Below are 27,269 nucleotides of genomic sequence, written 5' to 3' on the forward strand. Positions count from 1 at the left end.
ACCTTACTGGCCTCTGCTTCCATGTCATCTCTTTATCATGTCCTCCACCTCTAGTCTATCTAATGCCCATTTTCAGCCAATCCCTACCCTATACAAACCTTCAGAGCTCTCTGCCGTCTTCATGTTACTGATAACGATTTATAACTACTTATTGACTTTATTATGTGTCAAACCCCCATTCAGCTATGAGCGCCTCCGATCAGTCTAGGAGACAGTTACATGTCCCAACGTTTTGTCTGGAAGGAAAAAAGAAAAAAAGTCTAAAGTAAAGTCATAGAGCTGAAAAGGCAAAGAGACCTACAGTGTTCAACTGTTTCTCTTTGCTATGATAAAATACCTGAGAAAACCAGGGAGAAGGGATTGGTTTTGGTTCATGGGTTCAGGCAGTTCAGAGCATGCAGGTGGTCTCCTTTGCTTTTACGTCTGTCCTGAGGCAGAAACTGCATAGGAAAAGAAGAAACAAAAGGGGAACGGCAGTCCCTCTTCCCGTTACTATGTAACCCACTTGGACACTGAACTGCCATGGGCTACATCTGTGCAGGGGTTCTAGGTTATCTGCATGCATGGTACTTGGTTGGAGTATGAGTCTTTGGGAAGACCCCTGTGTTCAAATTTCTGGTTCTGTTGCTCTCCTTGTGGAGTTCCTGTCCTCTCCAGATCTTACTGTTTCCCACTTCTTACGTAAGATTCCATGCAAGTGGGTTACATAGTAATGGGAAGAGAAACTGCCTCTGACATAATCTGATTGGCCTGCTCTTTGATCACCTCCCCCTGAGAGGGGAGCAGCCTTATCAGGCCACAGAAGATGACAATGCAGCCACTCCTGATGAAATCTGATAGACTAAGATCAGAAGGAAGAAGAGGAGGACCTCCCCTATCAGTGGACTTGGGGAGGGGCATGTGTGAAGAAGGGGGAAGGAGGATGGGATCGGGAGGGGCTTATGGGGGGATACAAAGTGAATAAAGTGTAATTAATAAAAAAAATTAAAAAGGGGGAACGGGACAAGATATACTGTTTGAAGCTCCCCCATCCCCCGTCACCCAATTCCTCCAACTAAGCCCATTTAGTAAGAATTCATCAGTGAATGAACATGGTGATAAAGTTAGCACTGTATTGCTGTAGTTGCCTTCAGCAGCCTCAGGTGTGGAGCAAGCCTTGGGGGGAGTGCCTTATTTATTTACTCTTGAGACCGGGGTCTCACTGTGCATGACCCTGGCTGATCTGGAACTCACCCTTGAACTCCACCAGCCTCTGCCTGCCAAATGCTTGGATGAAGGGTGTGTGGCATCATACCTGGCTGGAAGCCCTTCAAAGAACTTCGTGTCTCACCACTGAGCCGAGCCCTTTGTTTTTGTTCTAGTTGCATTATTCTTGCTATGACAAAACACTCTGACACAAAAATAACTCTGAGGGGGGAAAGGAGTTATTTTTCTTAAAAAGTCCAAGTGAAGCCCTCGGGAGGTGGAGACAGGCTGATCTCTGTGAGTTGGAGGCCAGCCTGGTCTACAAAGAGAGGCCAGGACAGCCAAGGCTACACAGAGAAACCCTGTCTGGGGCCGGCGGTAGTCCAAGTGACAGTCCTTCACTGCTAGGAAGTCAAGGCAGGAACCTGAAAGCAGCTAATCGCAGTCAAGAGCAGAGGGAAACCAATGCGTGCACATTTGCAGTGCTCAGCTCACCCTCTACACTTTCCTCCTCCAGGACCCAACCCCAGGGAATGGTGCCACTCACAACAGGCAGACGTTCCCACCTCAACTAAGACGATCAAAGACATACCCATGGGCCAACCTGATCTAGACGATTCCACCTCATTGAGACTCTCTTCCAAGGTGGCTCTGTAGAGTGAGTGGACAATTAAAACCAGTCACATCATTTTCACTTAGTTGTCACGGATCATAGGCAAGCCAGGCAGGAGTAATGGCCCACAGTTTTAACCTCAGCACTTGGGAGGCAGAGGCATCTCTGAGTTCGAGTCTAGCCTGGTCTACATAGCAAGTTCCAGGACGGTCAGAGCTAGATGATGGGACTCTGTCTGAAAACACCAGTGAAGTGGTAGATCGTCACACACCCACCAAAATGAAGGGAACTTTCGAATAGGGTTTGTTGTTTATTTCCAGCCTACTCCACCCAGCCACCTAGTGGAGGCAGGTTATTTGGGTGTAAACCACGCCCCTACATCTTTCTTGCTGGGTGCTTTGTAAAATTCGTTTGCTTTGCTCTCCTTTGCGTGGCTAAATTTCTGAGGACTCGGGGTCAGACCTGTGTAAAGGTAAAGAGCATCCCCCTCCCAGCATCTCTAGCGGTTGGGCTGGAGTTTAATTTCAGCTTCTGGGTACCATGGCGATGGAGTGCTATAAATACCCTGGGGACTTGCAGCCAGCCTGCTTGTTACTGCGCTCGCTCGCGTGCCTCCCCCATTTCCCACCAGGGCTCCGCTGGAGCTGCTGGGGTAGGAGTGGAAGAGAGCACGCCTGCGCTTTGTGAGCCAGTTCCCGCCCTCTGCTCGCAGGCTTGCTTTCTCCTTGCACACCCCCACCCTTGAAACCGCGATTTCATCTCCACCTCCTACAGTGCATAATTCATTTCCTCCCTGGTGAAAGACACAACAGCTCCCAGGCCCCAGAGGACTCTTTGATGAGAGAGTTGAAAATAGGATGGACACAACCTGTCCTGCCAGCTCCAGGATAGCCACTGGTGTGGGAGAAATCCAGTCCAGTTAATGAGTAAAGCAGGAAGAACAGGAGCTGGGCACCATAGAGACAGGAGGGGGAGGGGGAAAGGGGTAAAGGCGGAGGGAGGGGAAGAGAGGGGAAGAGAGAGAGATGACCAGCTTCTCCACTTGTTAATTCCCTGCTTTCTGCCCCTCTGCCCCTAAAGTGGGTCTTGGTGACAGCTCTGAGCAGGTGGAGGAGGAGGAGTGTAACCCCAGCTTGGAATTCAGAGCCCTCAGCTCTCACAGGCTCTGCTATAGTCTGACTTCACCTGCCCTCCTAAACCTCCAGAGCTTCCTCCCATCCCTCCAAATTGACACACAACCAAATAAAAGCAGGAGTTCAAGGGTTGCCCGGGCTGGAAACACTACCCTAGTCTTTACAACCAGACCATGGCCCTGAAGTTTCTCTCCTCTAGGCTTCTGGCTCTGTTGGGAAGCCAGGAGTGAAAATCCACTGGAGAGATGGTGATGGAGCTCAACTGAGACATGAAACCCTACCAGGGACACTACAGAAACTGGGTGTGATAGTACACAGGCCTGTAATCCCCCCATTCAGGAAGTGCAGGCAGGCAGGGTCTTCCTCACTTACAAAGTGAATCTGAAGCCAGCTTGGGCTACATGAGATCTCATCTTTATTTTATTAATAAAATAAAATAACTCACTGGAAGCCGACTTTTGGAACCTGGACCCTATTAGTACAAAGTCATTTTGCCTTTCGGAGTCTCGGTTCCATTCTCTGGAATAAGAACAAGGGATAGATTCATTAGGCACAGAAGCTTTCTCTTTTGGAAAATGAGGAGGCTATCTTAGACCCCGTCCAATTTGTTTCACACACTGTCTTAAGCACTGAGGACCCAGAGGTAAATTAGCTGCCGGGACTCTCCTGTTGCCAAGGTTTCCTCTACCCAGACTTTCCCTCTGGCCTAAAATGTATTTTCTCATCATTGAAACCACCAATCCAGGGTACAATTATGAATCTCAAGTAATGCATGACTGAAGAAAGGAGGCATTATTGGCTCAGTCACAGAACATAACAGCGTGCATTCTCCCGGACATGTGGGTTGGTCAGCATGAGGTAGGGAGGTATAGTCACCGAGTGGGAAGACAAGTCCCAGGAGAGAGTCTCCAAGCCTCCAGCCCCCTTAAAGCACACAGATACCATCTAGAAACCACTTCTGATATAGCTGTTCTCTCTGTCTGTCTGTCTGCCTGCCTCTGTCTCTCTCTGTCTCTCCATCATTCACCCTCTCTAAGAGTTACTTTACTATTATTTTTTAATTGTGTGTATATGTGCATGTGATTGCGCATGCCTTCAGAACAGAAGTGTCAGATCCCCCTGGAGCAGGAGGTACAGTTATGAGCTGCCAGATGTGGGTTCTGGCAGTGGAATCTCTGTCCTATTAGAAAGCAGTATATGTCCTTCCCCAGTGAGCATCTCTCCCATACCTCTCTTTTTTCCCCCCTTTCATCTTTCCCCACTTAATTTCCCTTCCTTGTTCTTATGAAATGTTACACTATCTTTCAAGAAATGTGTGGAAAATGGCCTCTCTTTGTTTCAGTGAGCACTGACTTCACATTCAAGACAACCTGTGTTGGTGTCTCCCATGAGACACCCAACATGAAAGCAAAGATGTGTAGCTTGTAGTTCCCTCTGCTTAGCCCCAACCATAGCCACACTCTTGAACTCAGCACATTGTTAAGTCAGAGAGTTCCAAGAGGATGGCCAGGAAGGCTGCCTCTCTTCGGTTTGGATTCCTGTGGTTCAGTCACCTGTAGAATACCAACCAACTGAACCTATCACCAGGCTCAGCAGGTTTTACCTCTAATCTCCTGCATGCTTGCCCTGGGCTGCTGAATGCCTGGAGATGATTCACCCAGCATTTCAGGGGGGCAGGCCACCATCTGTAGATTACATCACCCCCAGGTTTGTAGCTTCTGGAAGATAACCCGGGGTTCCTTTTGTTACAGACAGAAAGGCAATTCCTGCTTCCAAGGCCTGGTATAAAAGTGAAGAGGAGTAAGCCACATAGGAAAATGACAGGCTGTGAGCATCTGGCATACAGCTCATCCATGGAGGAAGCTTGGGAAACACACACACACACACACACACACACACACACACACACACACACAATAATTAGGCTTGTCATAAGCAGCCATGCATACTTCTCAGGAAGGAAAGGATGTGTTTACATTGTTTTTGTTTGTTTGTTTGTTTGTTTTAGTAAAAATAACAGTTCAGTTGACCCATGCTTCATATAGAAATGTGCTGGTTGGGGCACATTTTAACTGCTGAGATGGCTCTTCAAGAGGACCCAAACACTGGCTGCTCTTCAAGAGGACCCAAGTTTAACCCCCAGCACCCACATGGCAGCACCCAACTGTCTATTTCTCCAGTTCCTGGGGATTCAACATCCTTACACACATAAACATGCAGGCAAACAACCAACGTATATAAAATAAAAATAAAAAATAAATAATTTTTAAAAATAGGAGTGTACTAGTCATCAGCCAGGGTACTCCAAGTGAGGTTCCTAGGGTGAAGGCTTAGCTTGTGCCCTTATTTTTCTCACTTCACTTTACTCTTCCTAACCAGACAGAAAGACTTTATTAAATTATTTTTTCCAGAGGGAGAGGCAGCAGGATGGTGAGTTCAAGGCTACCCTGGGCTCAATAAAAAGACTCTAAAAATATTTTAAACTGAAACAAAACTACAAGGAAGAATGAATGGTTGACCAGTAGTAGTTTCACTGGTGCCAGAATGATTGTGTATTTTAGCTCTATCCCTGGCCATCTTGGAGTCTCAGTTTCCTCATCTCTAAGATGAGTATAACTATAGACCACCCTGTTCCAATGCTTTGTCATGAAGATGAACTGGGATCATACATGAAAGCAAGAGCCCCATGTCACCTTCAGTTTGGGAATGTTGGAAATGGTGGCTCATGCTTGCAATCTCAACACTTGGGAAGCAGACACAGACCTGGGGAGGGAAGATAAGCATCGTTCAAGGCCAGTTTGAGCTGTGTAGTGAGGTCCTGGACAGCCATAGCTATATCGCAAAGGCAAAATTCTCAAAACAAATTGGATGGTTTTCTTGGGGGGGTACAGTTCAGCGATAGGTTGCTTGCCTGGCAAGTGTGATGCCCTGGGTTTGATCCCTGAGAGCACAGAAAACAAATCAAAAACAGAAGTCTCTATAATAGTGAGGGCTTTGGCTCATCAGAGGAAAGGTAGAAAACTCCAGCTCGTGGGTGGTGAAGACCTCCCTGAGGTCTGAGATCCCTGACTTTGAAGCTTAGTATTTATAGAGTGAGGAAGAGGAGGAAGGGCTACAGGAATCCCCTAGGTCAGTCCTCAGGGCATTTAAGCATGGGGAGCCCCACCCTGAAAGGCCTTGTCTATCAAAAGGAGCTGAAGCCTAAACAGGGGATTCCCACACAGTACAGGCAATTGGCTGGCTACTCCCCAAATCAAGGAAGTCTGACAAGGCAGAATCCTTGGACCTCATTCTACCAGAGCAGCTTCCTGCCTCAGGCGTACTTAAATTCACACCAGACCTAAGAGGGAACAGACAGGGCAAAGCCAGAGGAACCTTGGCTAGATGACTTCATCTTCTTGTTTTAATTTAATTCAGTATTTTCAGTTTCTGAAGACATTTATCTATTCTTGCTATAGAGTTTGTTATTTTCTTTCTTCCTCCCTTCCTTCCTCCCTTCCTTCCTTCCTTCCTTCCTTCCTCCCTTCTTCCTTCCTTCCTTCTCCCTTCCTCCTCCTTCTGTGTTTACTCTTTTGACTCAGACCAGAACTTTTTTGATTCGAGCAATCCTCCTGCCTCAGCCTCTTGAGTAGCCAAGAGACAGGTGCACTTCACTATGACTGGCAAAATATGTCCTTCCTTCTCCTCCCCTGTCACCCGCTGGAAGTCCTCTTCGGAAGCAGATCCATAGCATTCCTAATTTTAGGGACCCAAAGGAAAGCTAGCTACATTTGCAAATTACGAAGGGGAGGGTTGAAACAACGCGGGGAGAATTGAATAGGAGGGAGACAGATGGTGTGAGTGCTGGGGGAAGGGACGAGAGATCCTGGAAAACTTATGTTCGACCGATTTGCAAGAATGTTTTCGCTTAACCACTTCTTGCCTGACTTCTGAGTCTAGACCACAGAAAACAGGGTGTGTCAAAATTTGGGGCCACATGTGCCAAGACCCTAAACACTCTGTGTGGAGTGAACCTCGCCTCCAGGGGCAGAGCCCGGGTGGTCAATGATCGGGACTGTCCCACGAGGGGGCGCGTCTCGGGCTCTAGGACCCGCCCTCTCCGCTCTGGGCGCGGGGAGGAGACCCGGGAACCCCGGAGCCCGGCGCTCCGCCTCCCGTTTCCGGGGCAGCGCAGTTACCTGCACCACCGGAGCCACACCTGGCGGAGGCAGAAGTCTCGGGGCGCGCGGCGGGGTGCCGGCAGTGGCCGCTTGAGGTGGCGGCGTGGAGCGCGTTGAGCAGAGGCAGGCGGCAGGCGGCGGCTCGCGGCCGGGTTGGCCGCACATTAGGGCCGGCTGGGCGCCGCGGCGGGCGCACATGGCAGCGTGAGAGGCGAGCAGCGAGGGGCTGGGGCCGCAGGCCCACATGGACAGCGGCGCCACTCCGGCCGGACCCCGTTAGGGCCCCCGATCCACGGGCGCCACCCCCTGATCATGCTGCCTCGGCGGCCGCCTGGACCCAAAGCGGCCGGCCCGAGCCGCTGAGCCCCGTGGCGGCTGCGAGCTGCATGGGGGAGCGCGGGCCGTGCTCCGGAAGATGCCCCGGCCGGAGTTGCCCCTGCCGGAGGGCTGGGAGGAGGCGCGCGACTTCGATGGCAAGGTCTACTACATAGACCACAGGAACCGCACCACCAGCTGGATCGACCCGCGGGACAGGTAGGACCCGGGGAGCGCTGACCCGGACCGGCACCGCGCCTGGGCCGCACCTGCCCTTGGAGTGCAGCGGGAGTCTGCATGCCTCTTCCCAGGTCTTAGTTTGTCCCCCTCCACATCCTCGCCCTTTCCTGAACTGCACTTCTGCCCTAAGAACTGGGGGAGTGGGGGTGGGGGCAAGCGGGCTGCCCTCAGCCAGTCCCAGGTGGAGGACTTAGGCCCCAGTGGCACCTGCCCAGAGTTTTGACCTTAAGCTTTAGCGGGGTCCCTGACCCCTTTAGGAAGAGAGCTCTGGCCAGGGTGAAGGCAGAGACCTAGCCAGGGGAAGCGAATCTTCCCTGGGTACTCCCTTGGCTGAGAGGGGATGGTTTTGGCCCGGAGGGGTGGTAGGGAACCCTGGGAGACTACTGGAGGAAGGACATTCTGCTTGGCGTAGAGAAAGCAGCTTTTTGACAGGTGCTTCTTTGGCCGCTGAGAAAAGCTTTGGAGCAAGTCTAGGGAAGCCGGAGGTGGGAGGGGAAAGAGAGAGCGGGGGAGGGCAGAAGAGGGAGACTGGTTCTCCAGGAATCTCACAGCAAGTTGGAAGCTGTTAGGATGCAGATAGAGGTGAGAGGCCTCTGGCAAAGCTCTGCCTATAGCCTCCTCTCCCTTTCTTCCTTCTGGGGCCAGAGGCTCCTCAGCTAGTTCTGACCTTGGTGGACACCTGGCTGGGTGTAGCTCGAGCTTTTATCGAGGCAGGTAGAGTTTTATCATCCAGACTCTTTCCCACTTTCGGCTACTTACACCTGGCCCATGTCTGCCCTGGGAGGAGGGGAGACGTCCTTTGCTGATACGGTGTGTGGTCAGAGTGTCCCAGGAATGTTGGATTTTCTCCTGGTGTGTGACCTTGGGGTTAGGTGCCGGTAGAGCCACTCAGGTGAATTTTTTGGACCCTTCACCTTAGGGGGTTCATATGAGGGGGATCTGAGAAGACCGGAATAGGGTGTATAGCAAGATGGGGGTTAAAGAAAAGGAAAAGAAAAGCAGAAAGCAATGAGTTCAATTTCTCTTGAGTACATCCATTCATTTATTCATCCATGCATCCATCATCTCATGAGTGCCTACTCTTTTAGTCTTCGTGTAATTTGAAAGAGAAAAATGCTGTGCAGTGTTAGGCAGCCTGCTTTAGTCTTTGGGCCTCAGTGTCCCTTTCTGTCTGATTAATTATTTGTTTGGAAGGGAAGAAATAATAATAGGAACTCAAAAGAGAGAAAGACAGGACAGCCAGGGCTACATAGTGAGACCCTGTCACACACACACACAAGTTGGAAAGAAAACAAGTTAGAAAATGCAAGCCCAGTTCCTCCTCACGTGCTCCCCCCCCCCCCCACACCGTGGTATTTAATAATGGTGTGTGTTTGTGCTTGTATGTGAGTTGATTTGCGCCTTCCACCAGTAATCAAACTCGGATGTCAGGCTCCACGCAAATGCCTTTACTCACTGAACTATCCCACCAGCTCCCAACTCCAATGGGCCCTCATTTGTTTATTTGTTTGTTTATTGTTTTTTTTCCTTTTTTGTGTGTGTTTTGAAATAAGAGCTTGCCGGGTAGCCTTGGCTGTCCTGGAACTCTGCCTGCCTCTGCCTCCAGAGGGCTGGGATTGAAAATGCCTGCCACTGCACCCAGCCCATTTCCCCATTTTCAATCGAAAGAGAAACTCTGAAACCCAGGGGTGTGACCTGCTCCAGTATTTTGCTCCTTCCACTTGCTGTATTGTCATTCCCTTTGGGCTTTGTCACCTCCGTCTAGTCTTGTCTCATTCTTCCCCGCGCCTCTCAGATCAAGGTACCCCCCAGAGGGGTCTCTAACTGTGTCGATGAGCTTGGCACCCGCCTTCCCCTTGTCTTCCACTTAGAACAACTTCAGGCCTATGTGTTACCTACATCATAAGTCCCTGCAGCTGAGCCCAGTGTGCTGGTAGCCATGGGGTGTCAAGTTCGTGGGTGAGGACTACCCTGCCAGCCCTGCTGATCATGTACCTGAGAGAATCATACAGCATAGGGGAAAACTTCTCAAAAATACCAGTAATCTGGTGCTCTTGGAAGAGGGCAAGTGGATAGCTTCCCAAGAACTGGTTCGACTAGAAGATAATAAGCCAGGTTGTAGTGCCGTGTACCACATTCATAACTTTTTGGTCTGTCTACCTAAACTATTGCTTAATACTTGACTTTACATTAACTCACTTAAAATGTTTCGTTTCATTTTCACAAATGGGAAACCATTAATATCTATTGCCAATAATAGGAGAGAATCTTGGTTTTGGTTTTCTCTGTGTAGCCTTGGCTGTCCTGGACTTGCTTTGTAAATCAGGCTGGCCTCAAACTCACAGTGATCCACCTGCCCCTGCCTCCCTGAGTGCTGGGATTACAGGCTGAAAAGAATCTTTAAAAAAATCTAAAATTCTACTTTGATTGGATACTATGTCTCACGTTCTACACCAGGCCAGGCCCAAGCAGCCTCTGGTTTTGGGTGGATTGGCTTGGGGAGAAGTCACAGCCTGACAGCTGCTCACGTTGTTTATTTTGTGACTCCTGTACATCCCACCTGCACTGGGTTTTGACATGACCCCTGAGCTTGGGGTCAGGGCTAGGGATCACTCTTGTAGCCAGCTCTGAGAGTTTTCAGATGGAGCTTCACAGAGGATGTTTGCTTCTCCATCTTTGGAACCCTGGTTAGGGGTTCTGCCTTTCAACCCTGCCTGTGCGGACACGGGCTCACTGTTTAACCTCTGTGAGGTTTGAGTGCCCCGAGAGTAATGTAAACAGTTGGCCTAAGTGATCTCCACTGGGCTTCCAGCTCTATGATTTCACCCTGCCTGTCTCTCCTTACCCTGGCTGATTATGAGCAGGGGCTATGATAGGGATAGCCTGGGAGCATAAGCAGGGGGCAATTTAACAAAGCTGACAAGGGCTGAACTTATTTTTTGTGAGGGGTTAGGGAGAGGAAGTAAATTCTCCCAGACTAGTGAGTTACATCTCTACATCTAGTTAACGGTGTGAAACAAACATATGAAAAACACATTTGAGAAAATTCCACTCCTGCAGAGTGTGTGTATCTGAGCAATGCATCAGAGCCATGCCCACCCATTCCCCTGAATTTCAAAGAAGTAAGTCAAATGGTCCTTCAGTTGGAAAAGGGATTTCTCAGCCACCAAGGACAAAATAGTGTCTCCAGTTACCAACCCTAAAGAATGTCTTGGCACATTCCGCCCCCTGGGACTAAGCTGTTTTGTGTGCTGTCCATGGAGCTGCTGGGGGTAGAGAATCCAGTTTTCAGCTCCCCCTTTCACCAGGGGGGTGGAGGAGCAGCCAAGCAGCCAGCTTTGCCAACTCTCTCCCCTTTTCACCCAGCGAAGACCGGGAGGCTGGAATTCCTGAGGACGGTTGTCCCAACAACGGGAGAGGGTCCAGTGGGCAGCTTGGACCATGCCCACTGGGCCAAAGGCTGCGGTAGCACCCAGGCTTTACCCAAGTCCAGTCCAGTCAGGGGAGGAGGGTCAGGTCCCTAGAGAACCGGGTGCTGCAGGTCATACCTGAACCCCCTTAGAGCTGAGTGCTTTTTTTTGCAGCTGAACATAGGTGCTTCTGGAAGCTGCCTTCGAAGGAGCAGCCCCCTGCCCGTGTTGAGCTTCGTGGGATGTAAAAACAAATGCACCAATTGTTCCCTGAGGAAGAATGGGTCTTGGGGACTGGTTCTACAGAGAAGATTCCTGCTCCCTGGCTTTGTGTTCAGGCTTCTCAGGAACTCACCGGGCACTCTGAGCATTTTCTGGGTTCTAGTAACAAGTCCCGGAGACCCCCTTAGCTCAGGGCTCAGCTATCTCCCCTACTGTCATCAAACAGCCAATGTTTGTCAACCTATTAAGAAATAATATTTGTTTTAGGAAATATTGTTTAGGAGTCTACAGTAGTTGAAGGCCTTCACTTTCTGTTAGTCTGGTGGAAGAGAAGACTCTTTCCCAAGCACAAACGAGGTCTTCTGCACATAACTCCTGGGACCAGTGAACTCCAGGCGCATAACTCCGGCCATAGACACACTTGCAAACTGCTTGTCACCCTCTCTGAGTACTCTCTTTGGTGGAGGACAGATAATGATTGAGCTTTTTCTGTATTCAAGAGGTCTGCTGAGAGAGAGCTTTACATGGGTTGTTAGTTCTGTAACTAATAGACTTGGAACTTGAGGTTCTGGGAGATTAATTGCAGTGAAGCCACACAACTTTATTTACTTATTAGTTTAAATAGCATTGGGGATTGAACCTCAGGCCTCAGGCTTTACCACTGGGCTGCCGCTTGAGGCAGAGTCACCCAACTTTTGCAAAACTATATGAATGTTAGGTTGAACCTAGGCAGAACCTGCATTTCCTACTTATGTTTGTTTATATTTTATTGACATTGTTTTGCCTGCATGTCTGTCTGTATGAGGGTGTTGGTTCCCCTGGAACTTTAGTAACAAACAGTTACGAGCTGCCATGTAGGTACTGGGAATTGAACCTGGGTCCTCTGGAAGAACAGCCAGTGCTCTAAACCTCTGAGCCACCTCTCCAGCCTCTTCTGCATGTCTGTCTCGATGCCTGCGTGTCTGTCTGTCTGTCTCTCTCTCTCTTTCTCTATCTATCTATCTATCTATCTATCTATCTATCTATCCATCCATCCATCTATCCAGTGATGTTGAGGTGGAGCTCACATTTCTAAGGACTGCACCATTCAGCCTCCAGCTAGCTGAGTTGCTGACTCAGGACCTCTGCTCCAATGCGGCAGGAATTTGGTCTTGGGAACTGAGCCAGAAATGGCTTCACTTACCTGTGACCATTCTAATGTGGCCATGGTCAACCAGAGGGCAGGTATGGATAATGGGAAGTGGGGTGAGCCTTTCAATCCTGCCACCTGCCCTCTAGTGACCTTGACAAATGTACCTGACCTTTCTGCGCCTTGCTTTTGCCTGCTTGGTTTTTTTTTTGTTTGTTTGTTTTTGCACGAGGAGTTAAATATAAACCACCAAAGGAGGCCATGGGATTTGTATAAGCAGAAACAGGTTGGATAATTAGCCAGCATGGAGCCTGGCAGGCAGGAGGCCATGGAGAATGTCAATTCTTCAGCTTTTACTAGGAAAAATACCTGTGGCACCTAAGTCAGCCAGAGACTGAGTCTTCACCCAGCTGTGCAGTTGGAATGGGTCTTTTGATGATGTAATCTAGGCTTCCAATTTCACTGATGAACTGCAGACAAGCGACTTACCCAGTGTCACGCAGCAAAGCAGCTTTAGTAAAGGTCATCGCTCGCCTTTCTCCTATGGAAACTTTTCCCTTAACACCAGCTCTGGGTTCTCCTAATCTGCGGTGGTTTGGTGAGCTCTTCTTCACAATCATTTTTGCCTGTGCTAGAGACAAGCAGGTGTCACTCGTGTCAAGCCATTTGTGTGTAGTGTCAAAGGAATTTGTGATACGTGGGACAGTGATCACGTGAGAATGACTATTTTTATTAGTTAAAATGGATCCAGGGACGCTCTCTGTTGCCTGTTGTAAGTAGGACCAAGTTTACATGGTGACATGCTTGCTTAGGGGGGAGTGTCACAGGCCTGCTGGGGAGTTTTCCAAAGCTGCGCATACTCCATTCATGTACCCCCAATGTCCCATTACATATACTCTTGCGGCACTAATACTTGTATGCAAGTTATTTGAGAGCTTTTCTACCAGTAGCCAGGCTTGAGGTTAGCCAGATGTGAATACCTTTATAATCCCAGCACTCAAGAAGCTGAGGCAAAAGAATAGTGAGTTTGAGGCTAGCCTGGGCTATATAATAGCACGACATCCCTACATAGTCCACGAAACACCTCCTATGCAAGGGAACGTCTTGTGTCAGTTGTAAGAAAGAGTTGGTTTATGAAACAACACTTGAGATAAACAAGAGGTTTGGAAGCCTGTAAGTGTGTAAAATGATAATAAGTGATACCATGTGTCGAATTTTCGCTCTGAGCTGCGCTATGGGCTTAGCATTTGCATGAAGATCTTGCTTAATCCTTTCAACAGCGGCACGAAGTCAATAGCATTACCCTTCTATCTTCAGGTGGGGAAACTTAGAAAGGTTAAGTAACAATTAATACCCAGCAAGGTGGACCTCTCAAACGCTACCCCTGTGTATTAGCAATAGCCTGCTCTGGCCTGATCACCTGTGTCAGGCCCACAGTGAGCCCTTTGACAAGTTAGGCTTGAGTTACTGCATGCTCTCGGAATGAATAAATCTGACATTGACCCTAGGGGAGATGCCACTGAAGTCCCTCGATCCCTCGATTGGAGAAGCCAGTGGGCCCTGTGGCAGTTTAGGAGACTGTTTAGAAACTGTTCTGTCTCCTGGGCACAGAAGCCATGAGGATGACAGATCACAGAAGGAGTCACAGACTCTGAAAGATGCAAAATTGTACAGCGAGGTCAGGATGCTTTCCAAGTGTCTTGGGCAAACCTCCTACCAGCCAGGGAATGAGGAGGCAGCTCCTCTCTGTCGCCATCCCTCCCCCCTCTAGGAAAGGGCTTAGCCAAACTGACCTGAATTTCCAATCCCCTAGGGTCCTGGGTAGCCGTGAGAGAAACACTGCCCTTTTGAAGGGAGAGAATCAAGTTGCCTTAGTTACCAGGAAGGCTGGCATGTCAAGCGCAGGTGCAGGTAAGGAGAGACAGGCTTGACTATGTGAGAGCAGGAGGTGGCCATCATGTTGATTCAGGGAGAATCCATGGTCAGGATTTGATGGCATTTTTAGGGAATGCAACCTAGTGGCTGGTGGCTGTCCATGTAGTGTCAAGTGCTCCCTGGAGACATGTGGCAGTTTTTCAGCTCCCCTTATCTACCTCCCCCGACCCCCAGCCCTTCCGCAGCCTTAGCAAGGGGTCCAGATAAGTAAAACCAGCTTCACCTAAAGAAGTGGCTTCAAGGTGGTGCACTCCTGTAATCCCAGCACAGGGGAGGCAGAAGCAGGCGGATCTCTGTGAATTCGAAGCCAGCCTGGTCTACAAAGCAGGTCCAGGACAGCCAAGGCTACACAAAGAAACCCTGTCTCAAAAAGCAAATGAACAAACAAGAAGTGGCTTCAGTACCATTTCTGTCACGCGTCACCAGTGAAGGGCTCTTGAAAGAGGGAGCGCTTCCACCTCAGATGGGAACAAAAGCTGGACCTGTGCTGAATCCACATGAGAAAGGCCAGGCTCTGTGCCTTTCCCAGTCTCCAGTCCCTGTTTCAGAATGCAATAGTGGGAGAGAGAAAACTGTAAGATTTTTTTTTTTTTTAATCAGTTAACCTGTATATAAGCCATTTAGGCCTCTAGCTCCTAGTGGAAAACCTCTTAACCAAAATAGTACAGTGGGATGGGAGGAGAGGATAGGTATTAACTGTGGTTGGACAAGAACATTCTATAAAAATGTTAGTCTGGGAAGAGCCGATGGGTAGAGAGAATGAGGAGGAGGGAACAAAAAGGACAAATGTGTGGAGTCACGTGCTCCCTCCCCCCCACCGCCCCCACCCCCAGTGCCTCCTAGATGCTTCTACCCATGACATCTCCCAGTTGGGAAGAAACGGGATCTTTCAGTTTCAAATGTCTGCCAAAGAAAAGGGACTGAGGCTTAAATTCTCACTCAATGGTCAGCCAGGGAGGGGGAAAATGAAGCTGCATCGAGATTAGGGACACCTTTGTTGGCTTTCTCTTTTTCTCAGTCCTCCATTCATCACTTGCTGGCAGCAGGGACACCAGGCCAGCAGCAGCTGCTGAATTTCCCCAGTAGGCTGCCTGCTGTTGTCCCGCCCTGGTTTGGTGGCAGTCTCCACCCACCCACCCACCCACCCCGCCCCCCACCCCAACACCTTGGCTTCTCCTGTCCCTGGGCCATCATTGGGTTATCCCCGGGATTCACCGACTGGCAACTGACTTGGAGGGATATAATGTCAAGATACAGGCATCGGGTGTCTGCTCAGATGAGATGATCAAAACAGCCTTCCCCACCCTGCCTCTATGGTTGCTTTATCAAGCTCCCTGCGCATTTCTCTGTGTACTCCAGGCATTGTTTGCAAGTGTGTGGCTTGCCTTTGTGTTGGGAAATCAGTACCGAGAGCTCTAACTGGCCTGGGAGGAGAGCAGTGTTCAAGGAAAAAACGGTTACTTTTAATGATGTTCCCCCAGCGTGCGATGGGCCCTACTGTGCACTGCAGCATTTTGCAAGGAGGGAAGCTGAGGTAGAAAGATGTCAAGCAACAAATGCAAGGTCATGCAGGTGCCAGGGGGGTTAAGATTTCAAAGCCTTATTCGGGCCCAGGCCTGCAGTTTGAGTTCTGAGAGAAAGGGAAGCCAATGAGAAGGGGCCCTGCTAAATACAGCAAAAGAAATGGACGTAGCTATCAGAGCATATGCTTTGTCATAGAGAGAAAAATACATGCACAGTTGTAGCGTGCCAGAAATACAACCCAGCTCACAGTTCCCTGCACTTCATAAAGATCAGTGGAGGACACTAAGTCAAATCTGGCACTCTGGCCACCAGCAAATGACACTGAGCCGACTCCTCCTCAACTGCAAAACACAAACGCTTGTTTGGGGATGAGATGACACCAGTGTGGAAGAGCACAGCACACTGTTTAACATGGTGCTTTACAAGTCAAGCCATTACTAGTTCGACTAACTTATCCACCTAACTTTGGTAGAGGGTCTAACCTGGCCACTTCCTCCTTTCCAGCTAAAGTCCCTCAATGGCCGTCGCTCACCTGCGCCATGCTGACATTAGTGCTTGCCAACCACCTTGGCAGCATTCATCATATAAATAAATCAATAAACGTTTCCTCCTGGGTCTTATCAGAGGCAAGCCCTTCTTTGGAATTTCTTGAGTGGAGTGACTTGCTGGCACGGGGACCATGTATGTGAAGCAGGAGGAATGAATTGTGCTTGTCACGGCGGGGCTGAGAAGACTTGTTTATGCTAGGAGCATTCTCTTGTAAGTGCTTTGTGAGCAGGTCACTTCCCTCCGTGTCTTTCCCTGTAGCCGTTGGAGAATCTGGGGATTTTGGCGAGCCGGAGGTGCGGAAGGGCCCTGGCATGTATCAGTCCCACCCAGCCAGGTGCTGGCCATTCATTCCACAGGTATTTATGAAGTGCCTGCGGTGCTGGGGATCAGAGCAAAGTCCCACTGCAGTGGGGTGGGTGCGCGGTTGAGGACGACTAGCCAATGGTTAAACAGACAGTCGCATTATGACCTGGGACTTGTTCTCTTGAATTCTTTCACCCGAGTGAGGAGAATAGGCACAGCCACACTGGTGGTATGAATCGGGATCTGGAAACTGGAGAGCTTGGTGCTTGCCATAGGGTGTTACTGAGAGCTTGCAGCGGTGAGCTGGTTTGAGTGCTGGGAGAGTAAGTTGTGAAATACCAAGTCTCCAATTCCTGGGCTTCACTGGAGATTAGCAAGAGACATAGCAGTCACGGAACTATGCAAATACAGCTAGAGGTGCTGGAGCCCTTTGAGTCCAGTTCTTTCTTCCCCTGTCTCATCTCGACACATGCAGTCATTTAACAAATATTTATTGGACGGCGTGCCTGGAATATGTCAGCTTGCATTCCACACTGGTGAATCAGCAGTGAGTGTGACTACAGAACTTCTTGCCCTCCTGAGGCTTACTTTCTAGCTCACTGATCACCAATCATCAGGAGGCACCAGAAGGCCCTAGGACAGTGGCCCACACCCTTCCTAACACTGCCACCCTTTAATGCAGTCCCCCATGTTGTGGTGACCACCATCCGTAAAACTATTTTCTTTGCTATTTCATAACTGTCATTTTGCTACTGTTATGAATCATAATATAGATATCTGTGTTTTTCCATGATCTTAGGTGACTGCTGTGAAAGGGTCATTTGACCTCCCCACTCCCAAAAGGGGTCTCAACCCATAGCTTGAGAGCTGCTAACCCAGGAAGTGGAGAAAAGAGGGTGGAGAATTTGAGGTCACTCTGGTAGAGTTCCAGTTAGTTCAGCCTGTGGTACACAGCAGGACACCGCCTCAAAAAAAAAAAAAAAAAAAAAAAGAAAAGATCCCTAGTTGATTCTGGGGTGCATCTAGATTGGAGAATCATAGATGTAGTTAAATATCCGCTTTCTGGTCCAGTTTAGAGGAGATTGTATGGAAGTAGCCCATAAAGGGCATGCATGATGTGAACATCATCTCAAAACATGTCATTACATAGTTTGCTTGGAAAGACTGAGGTAATTCAGGAAGTGTTAAAAAAAAGTTGCAAGAGGTGAAGTTGGTAGCTAGGGAATGTCAGGTACTTTGTGCCTTTTGTAATTTTCTCTCTCCTATTCCTGTTTGGGTATTGCTTTCCTGATGTGTGAAGTATCAAAGGCTCCTTGTCTGGATGAGAAAATCTTCCACTCCCATTGTGTCTATGATGCTTTTAAATAAATTGGTCTAAGCTGCTTAGTGTTGCCAGCCTTGGGGACCAGCTTCAACTTCCTTTCTGCCGGCAGGACTAGCTCTGGAGTCCACCCAGGCACCTGCATCCGCCAGCCTCTTTAAGAGTGGGTGATGGTGTCTCCCCGCTCTCCATCATGGCTTGTTGACCAGAACTGACACTGATGCTTATTAAGACCTGACATTGTGTCAGTCTCTGAGCTGTGTGCTTTGACTGTATCACCCAGCTTCATCCCAGCAACACTGCCGATCCGAGAACTCTTACCATGGGAAATTGAAAACTTGTCTGTGGCTGCAAAGCCAGCAAGTAGCAAAGCTGTCATGCGAACCACCTCACCGCCTTCGTGTTCTACGCCACTCTGTAGGTCAGGCCAGCCTCGCTGTTTAGGAGAGTTACTGCTGAGTTAGTTGGGTCATTTCAACCACAGCTCCCTTCGCTCAATGTGATCCGCTCACAGCTCCTTGAAATTGCTTAGGGATTTCTGCTTGCTCTACTAGTGTTTTACAACTGTGCCTCTCAGTATGCAGGGTTGGTGAGCTCTTCTGAGAGTCTGCTTGGGTTGTCAGCACTGCTCCCGGTAATGGTTTCCATGGCCAAAGGTCCTACCCACGGTGCAGTCTTCCTCCTTCTTAGAGACTCTTTTCTGCTTAATGGAGTTCAATCAGGTGATTTGGCTCCAATCCTCACTTGGCAAGAACCAAGTCTCCCTGTGGTTTGGGGACAGGATAGCCCGTGGGCTTGGTCTGGAGCGTTTTTGGTGAGCTCCTGGAACATCCTTCAGGATGTTTGTTTTGAATTCACTGGAAGTCAGGTGGGTTATCACAGATTTAGGTTTGCTGAGCAGGAAGTTGGTCTGCCCATGCTTGGATTACTTGTAGACTGGGTAGAGTTGAAACTAAGAATTCTAAGCCAAGTATGGTGACACACACCTATAATGCCAGCTCTTGGGAGGCTGAGACAGGAGAATCACAAGTTTGAGCCTGAGCTATTTCATGAAACCCTGCCACGAGAACAACAATAACAACAACAACGAGAGAGAGAGAGAGAGAGAGAGAGAAGAGCAAAGAAAAGAAATCTCATAGATAGCCGGGCATGATGGCATAAGGCTTTAATCCCAGCATTCAGGGAGGCAGAGGCAGAGGCAGGTAGATCGATGTGAGTTCGATGCCAGCCTGGTCTACAAAGCGAGTCCAGTACAGCCAGGGCTACACAGAGAAACCCTGTCTTGAAAAAAAAAAAAAAAAAAAAGAATCCCATGAGTTTTGTATGCGTGATTCCTGATGGGCACCGTGCAAGGGATGGGCACAGTAGTGAACACAGTCTGACATCCTACACGCTCTTACAGACAGTGGAAAATCACAAACAAAATGGTGGCAGATGATGAGAACACAGAGGGCAGTGCATTACAGAATAACATGCCATGTCAGTGATGCCAAGGGTCAGGGTGCAAAGTTGGAAAGATTTGTAGGTGGAAAAGTGAGTCTTCTCTTCCTTTCTTTCCCTACATTGACCACCTCTTCACCTCTTTAGCTAGCTTTTCTTTATCACAGCCATGAGCCCATAGCACAATATTGGCCACAAGCAGTATTCCTGACTTTTATCCAGGGAACTTTTCTCCTACAAGGCAGCGTGATCTGTTGACCTCACGTGTCTCCCTAGAGTGACTCAAGTGCAGATTCCCTTTGCTAGTCAAGCTAGTCCAGTTCTCTGGAGGTGAGCTCCAGACACGTCGCTCTGAAAAAGACCTCCCAGGTACTTAGGCTGGAATCTTAGATTGGTTGACTACTGCCCATCCGCTCAGCCTCCCCCACAGCCCTGTTCACGATCCCTCCGTGACTCTTTCCCTAGACGTTCTTTTGCTCTCTCAGGCTACTATGGACTTTTCTTCTGTCTGTTTAGTTTCTACTCCAGAATAGTTCTTCAACCTGTGTACCAGGCCCTGTTTCCCCTGAAGGACGAGAGGACCACACCCTCTGCCTGCCAGTTCCTCTGCAGGCATCCTCTCTACCACTCGTCTGGGAACAGAGAGCCAGCAGCGTCCTCAGAGGATTTTCCCTGTGCTTCATGGGTGGTCATTTTTGCAGCAAAGTGTGTGGCATGTTCCATTCTTCCTCCCTCTCTGTTCTTCTCTAGCAATGTCCCACATCTCCCAGCCTCTAGCCACTTGCTCTCAGGGGCCCCTTTCTGAGGACCTGCTGGGCATCACGTGTGAATCTCAGCAACCCAGCAGACTGCTGCAGAGCTACACACGGTTCTCACCTTGGTCTCAATTGTTTTGAAGCGTGTGGTTGTTCAGATTCTAAAGTTCCTCAAGGGGTCCGATGCAATGTGAACCTTCCCCCTGCCCGGTTCCCATCACCCCTGCCCATAGGCCATTGATACTTTTAGAAGACTCCATCTTGAGCCTCCCCTCCTTCCACCACACTACCCAGTTCTGTTCTTTTGTTTCCAGGCTTTGATGCCTCGTTCCTTTCCCTGTGTTTCTACAGAGGTCGAGTAACAGTAGAGAGCAAATGAGGGGCCTCTTCCTCTGTTGGAAAGCCTGTACTCCAATTGCAGTGTCTGCATCACACCCCAGTACTGACACCTGTTGGAAGCTGGCAGGTGTCCATTTTCTGAACTTCATTTTCCTCGCTTATAAGACAAAAATAATAATTGTGCTGGTGTTATTGTTATTTTGGTGGTGTTTTTGAACCGGGTCTTACTGTGCAGCCCAGGTTGACCTTAAACTCTTGGCAATCCTCCTGCCTCAGCCTACCAAGTGCTGAGACAAAAAAAAAAAAAAAATATATATATATATATATATATATATATATATAGACTATCACTTTGTTTGTTTATATGTATGTTTTTGAGACAGGGCCTTGCTGTGTAGCTCTGGCTGCCCTGGAACTCACCGTGTAGACCAGGTTGGCCTCAAACTCGCAGATCAGCCTGCCTCTGCCTCCTAAGTACTGGTCCTAAAGGCATGTGCCACCACACCAGCTATGAACTATCAGTTTTAAGGAGTGTTTTAAAAGCTCATTTGAGCTAGGGAGATGGCTCAGTTTGCTGAAGTTCTTGCTGTGTAAGGACATTTGCTCCTCAGTACCCAACATTAACAGCCAGGTGTGGGTGGATGAGACTGGAGGATGATCCTGGGGTTAGCTAAATCAGAGAGCGCCACGTTCTCTGAAAGACTGTACCTCAAAATAGGAGGTGAAAAATGATTAAGGAAGATTCCCAATGTGGACTGCTGGCACACACACACACACACACACACACACCCCACAGACATATACATTCATACCAATAAAGTATATAAGCAAATAAATAAATAGCCCTTTCTGGGGTAGGTGTATAGCTCAGTGGTAGAGCATTTGCTTATCATTTGGGAGCCTCAGATTTTATCCCTAGCCCCACAAACAAAAACAAAAACAAACAAAAAAACCCACACATAAAACTCCCCAGCTCTCTCAAGCATACTTAGATATACTTGGAATGAGCTCAGAAAGACAGCCAAGTTGTAAAACTACTACACAAAATCCCCATGCCTCCTCTACCTTAATTTACTGTTTCAAATGTCTTCTTGCCTTGCACCCCCTCCTCCAGCCCCACCCCATAACATACAGCTTTGCGGCTCTGTATGAAATATAAATGCTTGCTTGCAACCAGAGAACCAGTGTTATTTCCAATTTCTTCCAGCTTGGGTATGTTTGCATGTACATCGTGTGACATGTTGGGGATGGGGGCCAAGTCAAAACATGATATTCAACGCTGTTCCATGGACACTCTGTGTGGACACGCTGACGATTATTTCACACATTTTCAGTATTTTTCGTAATTTTGCTCATGTGACATGAATCTGTGGGGTGGAACTTTCCATTTGCACATTACCTCGATGCTCAAAATTTTTCAGATTTCAGAGCATTTCAGACATTGGATTCGGGGAGTATGGATGTTCAGCTTTAAGTATTCAGAAATTTATCTTATTGAAGATAAGTTGGGATTTTTTTTTTTTTATTATTTTATAAAATGTCCTCTGCCCACAGAGCCAGTATTCAGCAGATCAAGTTACCAAATTCTTGTCTCTGGTTCTTTTGCGAGTCAGGTCAGTTCTGGCCTGCACTCTTGCTGTTCCCCATATCTGGCTCCCCTGTCCCCTATTATAGCCACTGGGACCCCACCTTCTTTCAGGATGATGGTTACCTGAGACCAGCCTTTCCCGCCTCTCCCCCTTCAGCTGGTTGGAGAATACCTGAGATAAGAAGGTCTGTTCCAGTCAGGGAGGCTGTAGCTCACTTAGGATAGTTCTTGACTAGCATACACAAAGCCCTGGGTTCAATTCCCAGCGCTCCATAAGTTATGTATGGTAGCTGGCACATTCCTGCAATTCTAGCATTCAGATGTTGAGGCAGAAGGAACAGAAGTTCAAAGTCATCTCATAGTTATATATATATATGAGATGGAGCTTCAATGAGAGGCTGATGGGGCCTCAGTGAGAGGCCGGGAGCAACTGAGTACTTTAGTCCCTTTACTCTTCCTTCTGTCCTCCTCCCTGAATCCCCATGTATGAACCTGCCTTTAGGTGAACTCTTTATTATTATCAGTTTTTCTTTTTCTTTTTGTTTGTTTTTTGGTTTTGTTATTTTGACACAGGGTTTCTCTGTGTAGTCTTGGCTGTCCTGGGCTTGCTTTGTAGACCAGGGTGGCCTCAAACTCACAGAGACCCACCTGTATCTGCCTCCCAGTGTGCTGGGATTACAGGCGTGAGCTACCATGACTGGCAGCTTAGGTGAACTCTCAAGTGTGCAGAAAACCAGTAGTTACTATTTTACTACAGTGTTCTTGTGCTGGTGACCCAACTGGTATGTAAGGCTCCAGCTAACCTCAGACCCTCAGTCCGAACATAAGCAACAAGAGATGCTGATTGAAAAGATAAGGGGTTTCTATGGTATATAGTTGTATTCTGGCCATAGCAGCTGTTCATTAGGGCTTTGTCACCAGCAGTGGGCATTCCTTCCAGGAACCAGAAGAGCAATTGTTCTAAGGCTCATGGCAATGCACAAGGTTTGGTGGCTACTACATCTGAGCATTTGTTTTGTTCCAGACCATCCCCTGTGGTAAACTCCTTGTTTATTTGTATGAACCCTATCCTTTTCTCTTGTTCCTCAGACTGTGAGCTCTATTGGAGCTCATGACCATTGCCTCAGAGCTCTTTAGAGGTGCCCGCTGAGTCAACATTCTGCGTTAATTTTTTAAGTGTTTAATTGACACATTCATTACACCTTATTTACTGCTACAGTGAGGTGTTTCAGTGACAGCTATGAGCTGTGGAAGACGATGTGCACTTTCAGCAGGTGCCAGCAATGCATGGGATGTGAGCTTTGGGCCTGAGTGTTGAGCACCCCAGGTTGTGTGGCCTCTTTTCTTGGCGCAGTCCGACCCTCCTGTGAGCTCTGATCTGGGCTACGCAGCACGGTTGTAGTGTCATGAGCAGTACGCTTTTACAGCCAGTTATAAACGCTATCAGAAAGGAATTTCTTAGTTCATTCTCAAAGCCCAGCATGGGGTAAGGTATTGAAGCTGGGCGGGGTAGGCTGATGGGGCTAACCTGATTAGGGGTTCACACCTGCTGAGAAAATGCAAGGCCATGAGGCCACGTCCCAGCGACTGGCAGGGCTGGATGCTAAAGGTTAGAGTGCCCAAGGTGTCTGGGGAACATGAGGCCAGTGATGGGACCCTCACAGGAGCATTGTCGTTATTGGCTGTTGGCTATAATGAGGAGATGGAAAGACAGAGGCAGGATTGCAGTCTTCCCAGACCATGGACAGGAGAAAGATGAGGAGGCATTAAGGTTCCCAGCAAGCTTCTTGGGCAGGAACGTGTGTGCCAGTTTCCTGGGAACAAGGACTAACGGGAGGGAGGTATTGAGGTGGGCAAGGGAGGTTGGTCTGGCTAAGCAAGTACCCTGCATGTAAACCCTGCCCTGAGCCTGGGGCACTACAGAGTGGCTCCTTCCTCTGGGCTGGCTGACCAGAGGGTAGGGCGCTAGCCACAGGCAGCGGGAGAATGCTGGGTGCTTGTCCTAGCGTGAAGGTGGCATGGAAGTGTGGCCAGATCCCAGAGGCCTTTCCATTCCAGGTTGGGACACTGCCCTTCCTGGTAGTGCTCACCTGTGAACTGTGCTTCAGTGTAAGCAAGGACCTTGCCCCAGACATTCCTGAGATAATACGCCCAGCCCCTACCTCTGCCTTCCCCCTCACCCCGATCCTTCCTAAAAGTCTGCAGGTGAGAGGCCTTCCTGTGTTCGTTTCTAGAATGTCTCACATTGGAGTGTGGCTGTGTAAATGACCAAGGAAAGAATCATTAGCAATCTGCCTAAAGTCCTCTTGGGGACATCCCAGGAAAATAAACCAATAGACTGTCAAAGCCACAAATAACTTTGCGCCGCCCCCCCCCCCAAGAGTGTGGTCCCAGATCTTCTGTGTTAGCCACCCCCACAGAACTATGTGAGCTGAGGAGAATAAAACCTCAGGGTTCCTGGGTGTCTGCATTTTCAATATGCGTCCTGGTTGGTTCAAGTATGGCTGCCTTGAGAGATCACTCTCATGTCCAATGTGGCTGTCTTTCCCTAGAAGGTGTTCCATTTGACCTGATCATATGGGGGCCATTTACATTCTTCTATTGAGAATCTTCCCCATAACTTTCACTGTCTCGCTCAGTGGTGAAACATCCCGGGGGGGGGGGGGGGGAGGAGGGTCTCTGTAAAAGTGACTTTTATTTTCCTGATTTAATTGTCTTGGAAGCTTACTGCCTCCTGCTAACCTAGGCCTAGTCGTGGAAGCTTCTAGCCTCTTTACAATCTAATCTAGGCCTAGAATGTTTTCAGCCTCTGAGATTTACTGCTGAATAAGTTCATCCTGTCTAGCTCTTTCTGAACGCTGGCTGGCACTGCTTCCTACCCACAAACAAACTGCCTCCTTCTGCCTCCTGCCACAGAGTGAGCACTAGAGCTAAGGAGAGCCAAAGCTGAGACTGGCAGGAGGCATTGCTTACCTGTTGGGGGCTGAGGGGAATGAGATGTCCTTGGGGATGAACAGTATCATGTCTCTGTGTGTGTGTGTGTGTGTGTGTGTGTGTGTGTGTGTGTGTGTGTGTGTGCCTGCTTGCCTGCTTTCCTGCCTGCCTGAGGCAGGGTCTCTTGTAATCCAGCAGAGCATCAAACTTGTTTTGTAGTGATAGCTCAAGATGACCTTAAATTCCTGATCCTTCTATCTCGCCTTCCTGGTGCTGGGGTTATAGTCATACACATCCTCCTGAGTTTATGCAATGCTGGGAACCCAACCCAAGGTTTCATGCATGCTGCTAAGCACGCTAACAAGTGAGCTACATCATTAGCCTCTGTGTATTTTTTTTTTCTTTTAGATGGTGCTTTTATGCAGTGAGGCTAGTCTTGAACTCCTGATCTGACTGTCTCAGGCTCTTCGAAATGCTGGGATAATAATAGTGTACCACCACACCTGACTCAGGCCTGAGTCCACACCTGGCTCAGACCGCCCTGCCTTCCTGTAATTGGGAAGAGTGGAAGGGAGCTGCCTGGCTATGAACCTCAGAGGGCCTCGCACCGCTTCCTCAGAGCTCAGTGGCATGATGTGCCTGAGAGGTTTACCATCACCATTGGCCCAACCCAATAACTGTTGACCCAATCAACAGACGCCAGACTGAGCTGCCAGTGCCCTAGACAAGCTGTCTCTGTTGTCGTGGTTGTGGGGAGAGCCAGGTTCCTGGAATCCAAGATTGGTGTACATCACCCAGACCCGAAAAACGAAAAGTTCTCTCCTTGTTCTTTTTGACCTTCAAATCTGCCTTACCAGTCCTGGCGCCTCCTCTAAGCAGGCTGAGAGGAGACAGTGAGACTTGGAAATGGCAGGCCTGACCTAAGGAGGCTCTGCAGGCTGCTGTGCCCATAGGGGAGGTTGGGGAAGGGACTGCTCTCTGTAGAAGGCTTACAACTGCCTTGGAAAGGAAGAGGAACGGGACTAGAACGCCTGAGTCGCTGAGGGCCCCTGGCAGTGAATGACTCAGGAATGGAGCTGGTGAGTCAAGCTTTCTTAATAACATACTGATGGTAAAGGTAAAAAAAAAAAAAAAAAAAAAAAAAAAGTCTCACTGGCCACTGACCATCTGCTGGTGGTAGTGCCATTTATTGGGGTCATGTATACCTTTACTTTCTTTACTTTTCTCTTGTTCTCATCTTTCCGACCAAGCCAACCTGGCAGCTGTGGCCCAGAGAGGTATAAGAGCTTTCAAAGTCACACAGCAAGTTGGCAAGAGTGCTGGGGTTTCTGTCCCTGCCCACACTGCATTGTCTCTTCAAGGTTGTTGGCTCATGCATACGTTTGCTACCATTTCACAGAACCTTCCTCTGTGTGTCCTGACTAGAGAATTAGCTAAACTCTCACACTCTCCAGGGTGCAGTGGCTGGAATTTGGGTCTTGGAGGAAGTTCTTGCCTCATTCCTGGATCCCACAGACCCTGCTCGGAAAACAAGAGGGGCCCAGAGGTGGGCAGTGTAGCTGGCAGAGATGGACCCTGAGCATGCTCTGTTCAGGCCACCTCCCATGCCTTTCCTCTTTGTTTCCTACCCTCTTAGACTCTAGCTGTGTGGGAATGAGTGAGTGTGTAGAACCTCCTGCCTGTTGGTACTGTCCCAACTCCCTGGGGAGATAGAGACAGGAAACTTGGGGTGGAGAGGCCAGTGCTGCCGACAGCTCTCATGCCAATTGCTAATAACTCAGGGAAGAGGGCCTCTCAGATTCATTCAGAGGCCATCTTGTAAAGCCATGACCTGGTGACATGAGAACCCCTACACATGTCCCGTGCTCTGTGGAAGCTGGCTTTCATGGTCCAGCCCCCAGGCAAACTGGGCATTTTTTCTGCCCTCTGTCAAAAGATGATTTTTTTAAAAAAATCTGATTAAAATATATATAGTTTAAACCTGACCTGGTGGCTCAACACCCTAATTCCAAAACTTAAGAGGCAGAGTCAGGGGATTTCTGCAATTTTGAGGCCAGCCTTGAGGATCCTGTCTCAAAATTTTTTTCTTTCCTTTTTAAGGGAATTTATAAATGAATGGGTGGATAGATGAATGAATGAGCAAATAGTCTCAGTAGGCTGGGGCTGTTTCTCAC

General features: G+C 48.8%; 1 protein-coding gene across 1 annotated transcript in view; it reads left to right on the forward strand.

The window, feature by feature from the left end:
- The first annotated feature begins 7,038 nt into the window (after nt 1–7,038).
- The window catches only part of Wwc1 (WW and C2 domain containing 1), a 142,034-nt gene continuing 121,803 nt past the window's right edge, over nt 7,039–27,269 (forward strand). Inside the window, exon 1 of the mRNA XM_021631511.2 lies at nt 7,039–7,625. Within this exon, the coding sequence (XP_021487186.1) occupies nt 7,507–7,625 (119 nt within the window). The 5' untranslated portion in view covers nt 7,039–7,506. The remainder of the gene's footprint in view (nt 7,626–27,269) is intronic.

This window comes from Meriones unguiculatus, chromosome 11 (genome assembly GCF_030254825.1).
Source record: "Meriones unguiculatus strain TT.TT164.6M chromosome 11, Bangor_MerUng_6.1, whole genome shotgun sequence".
Lineage (NCBI taxonomy): Eukaryota > Metazoa > Chordata > Mammalia > Rodentia > Muridae > Meriones > Meriones unguiculatus.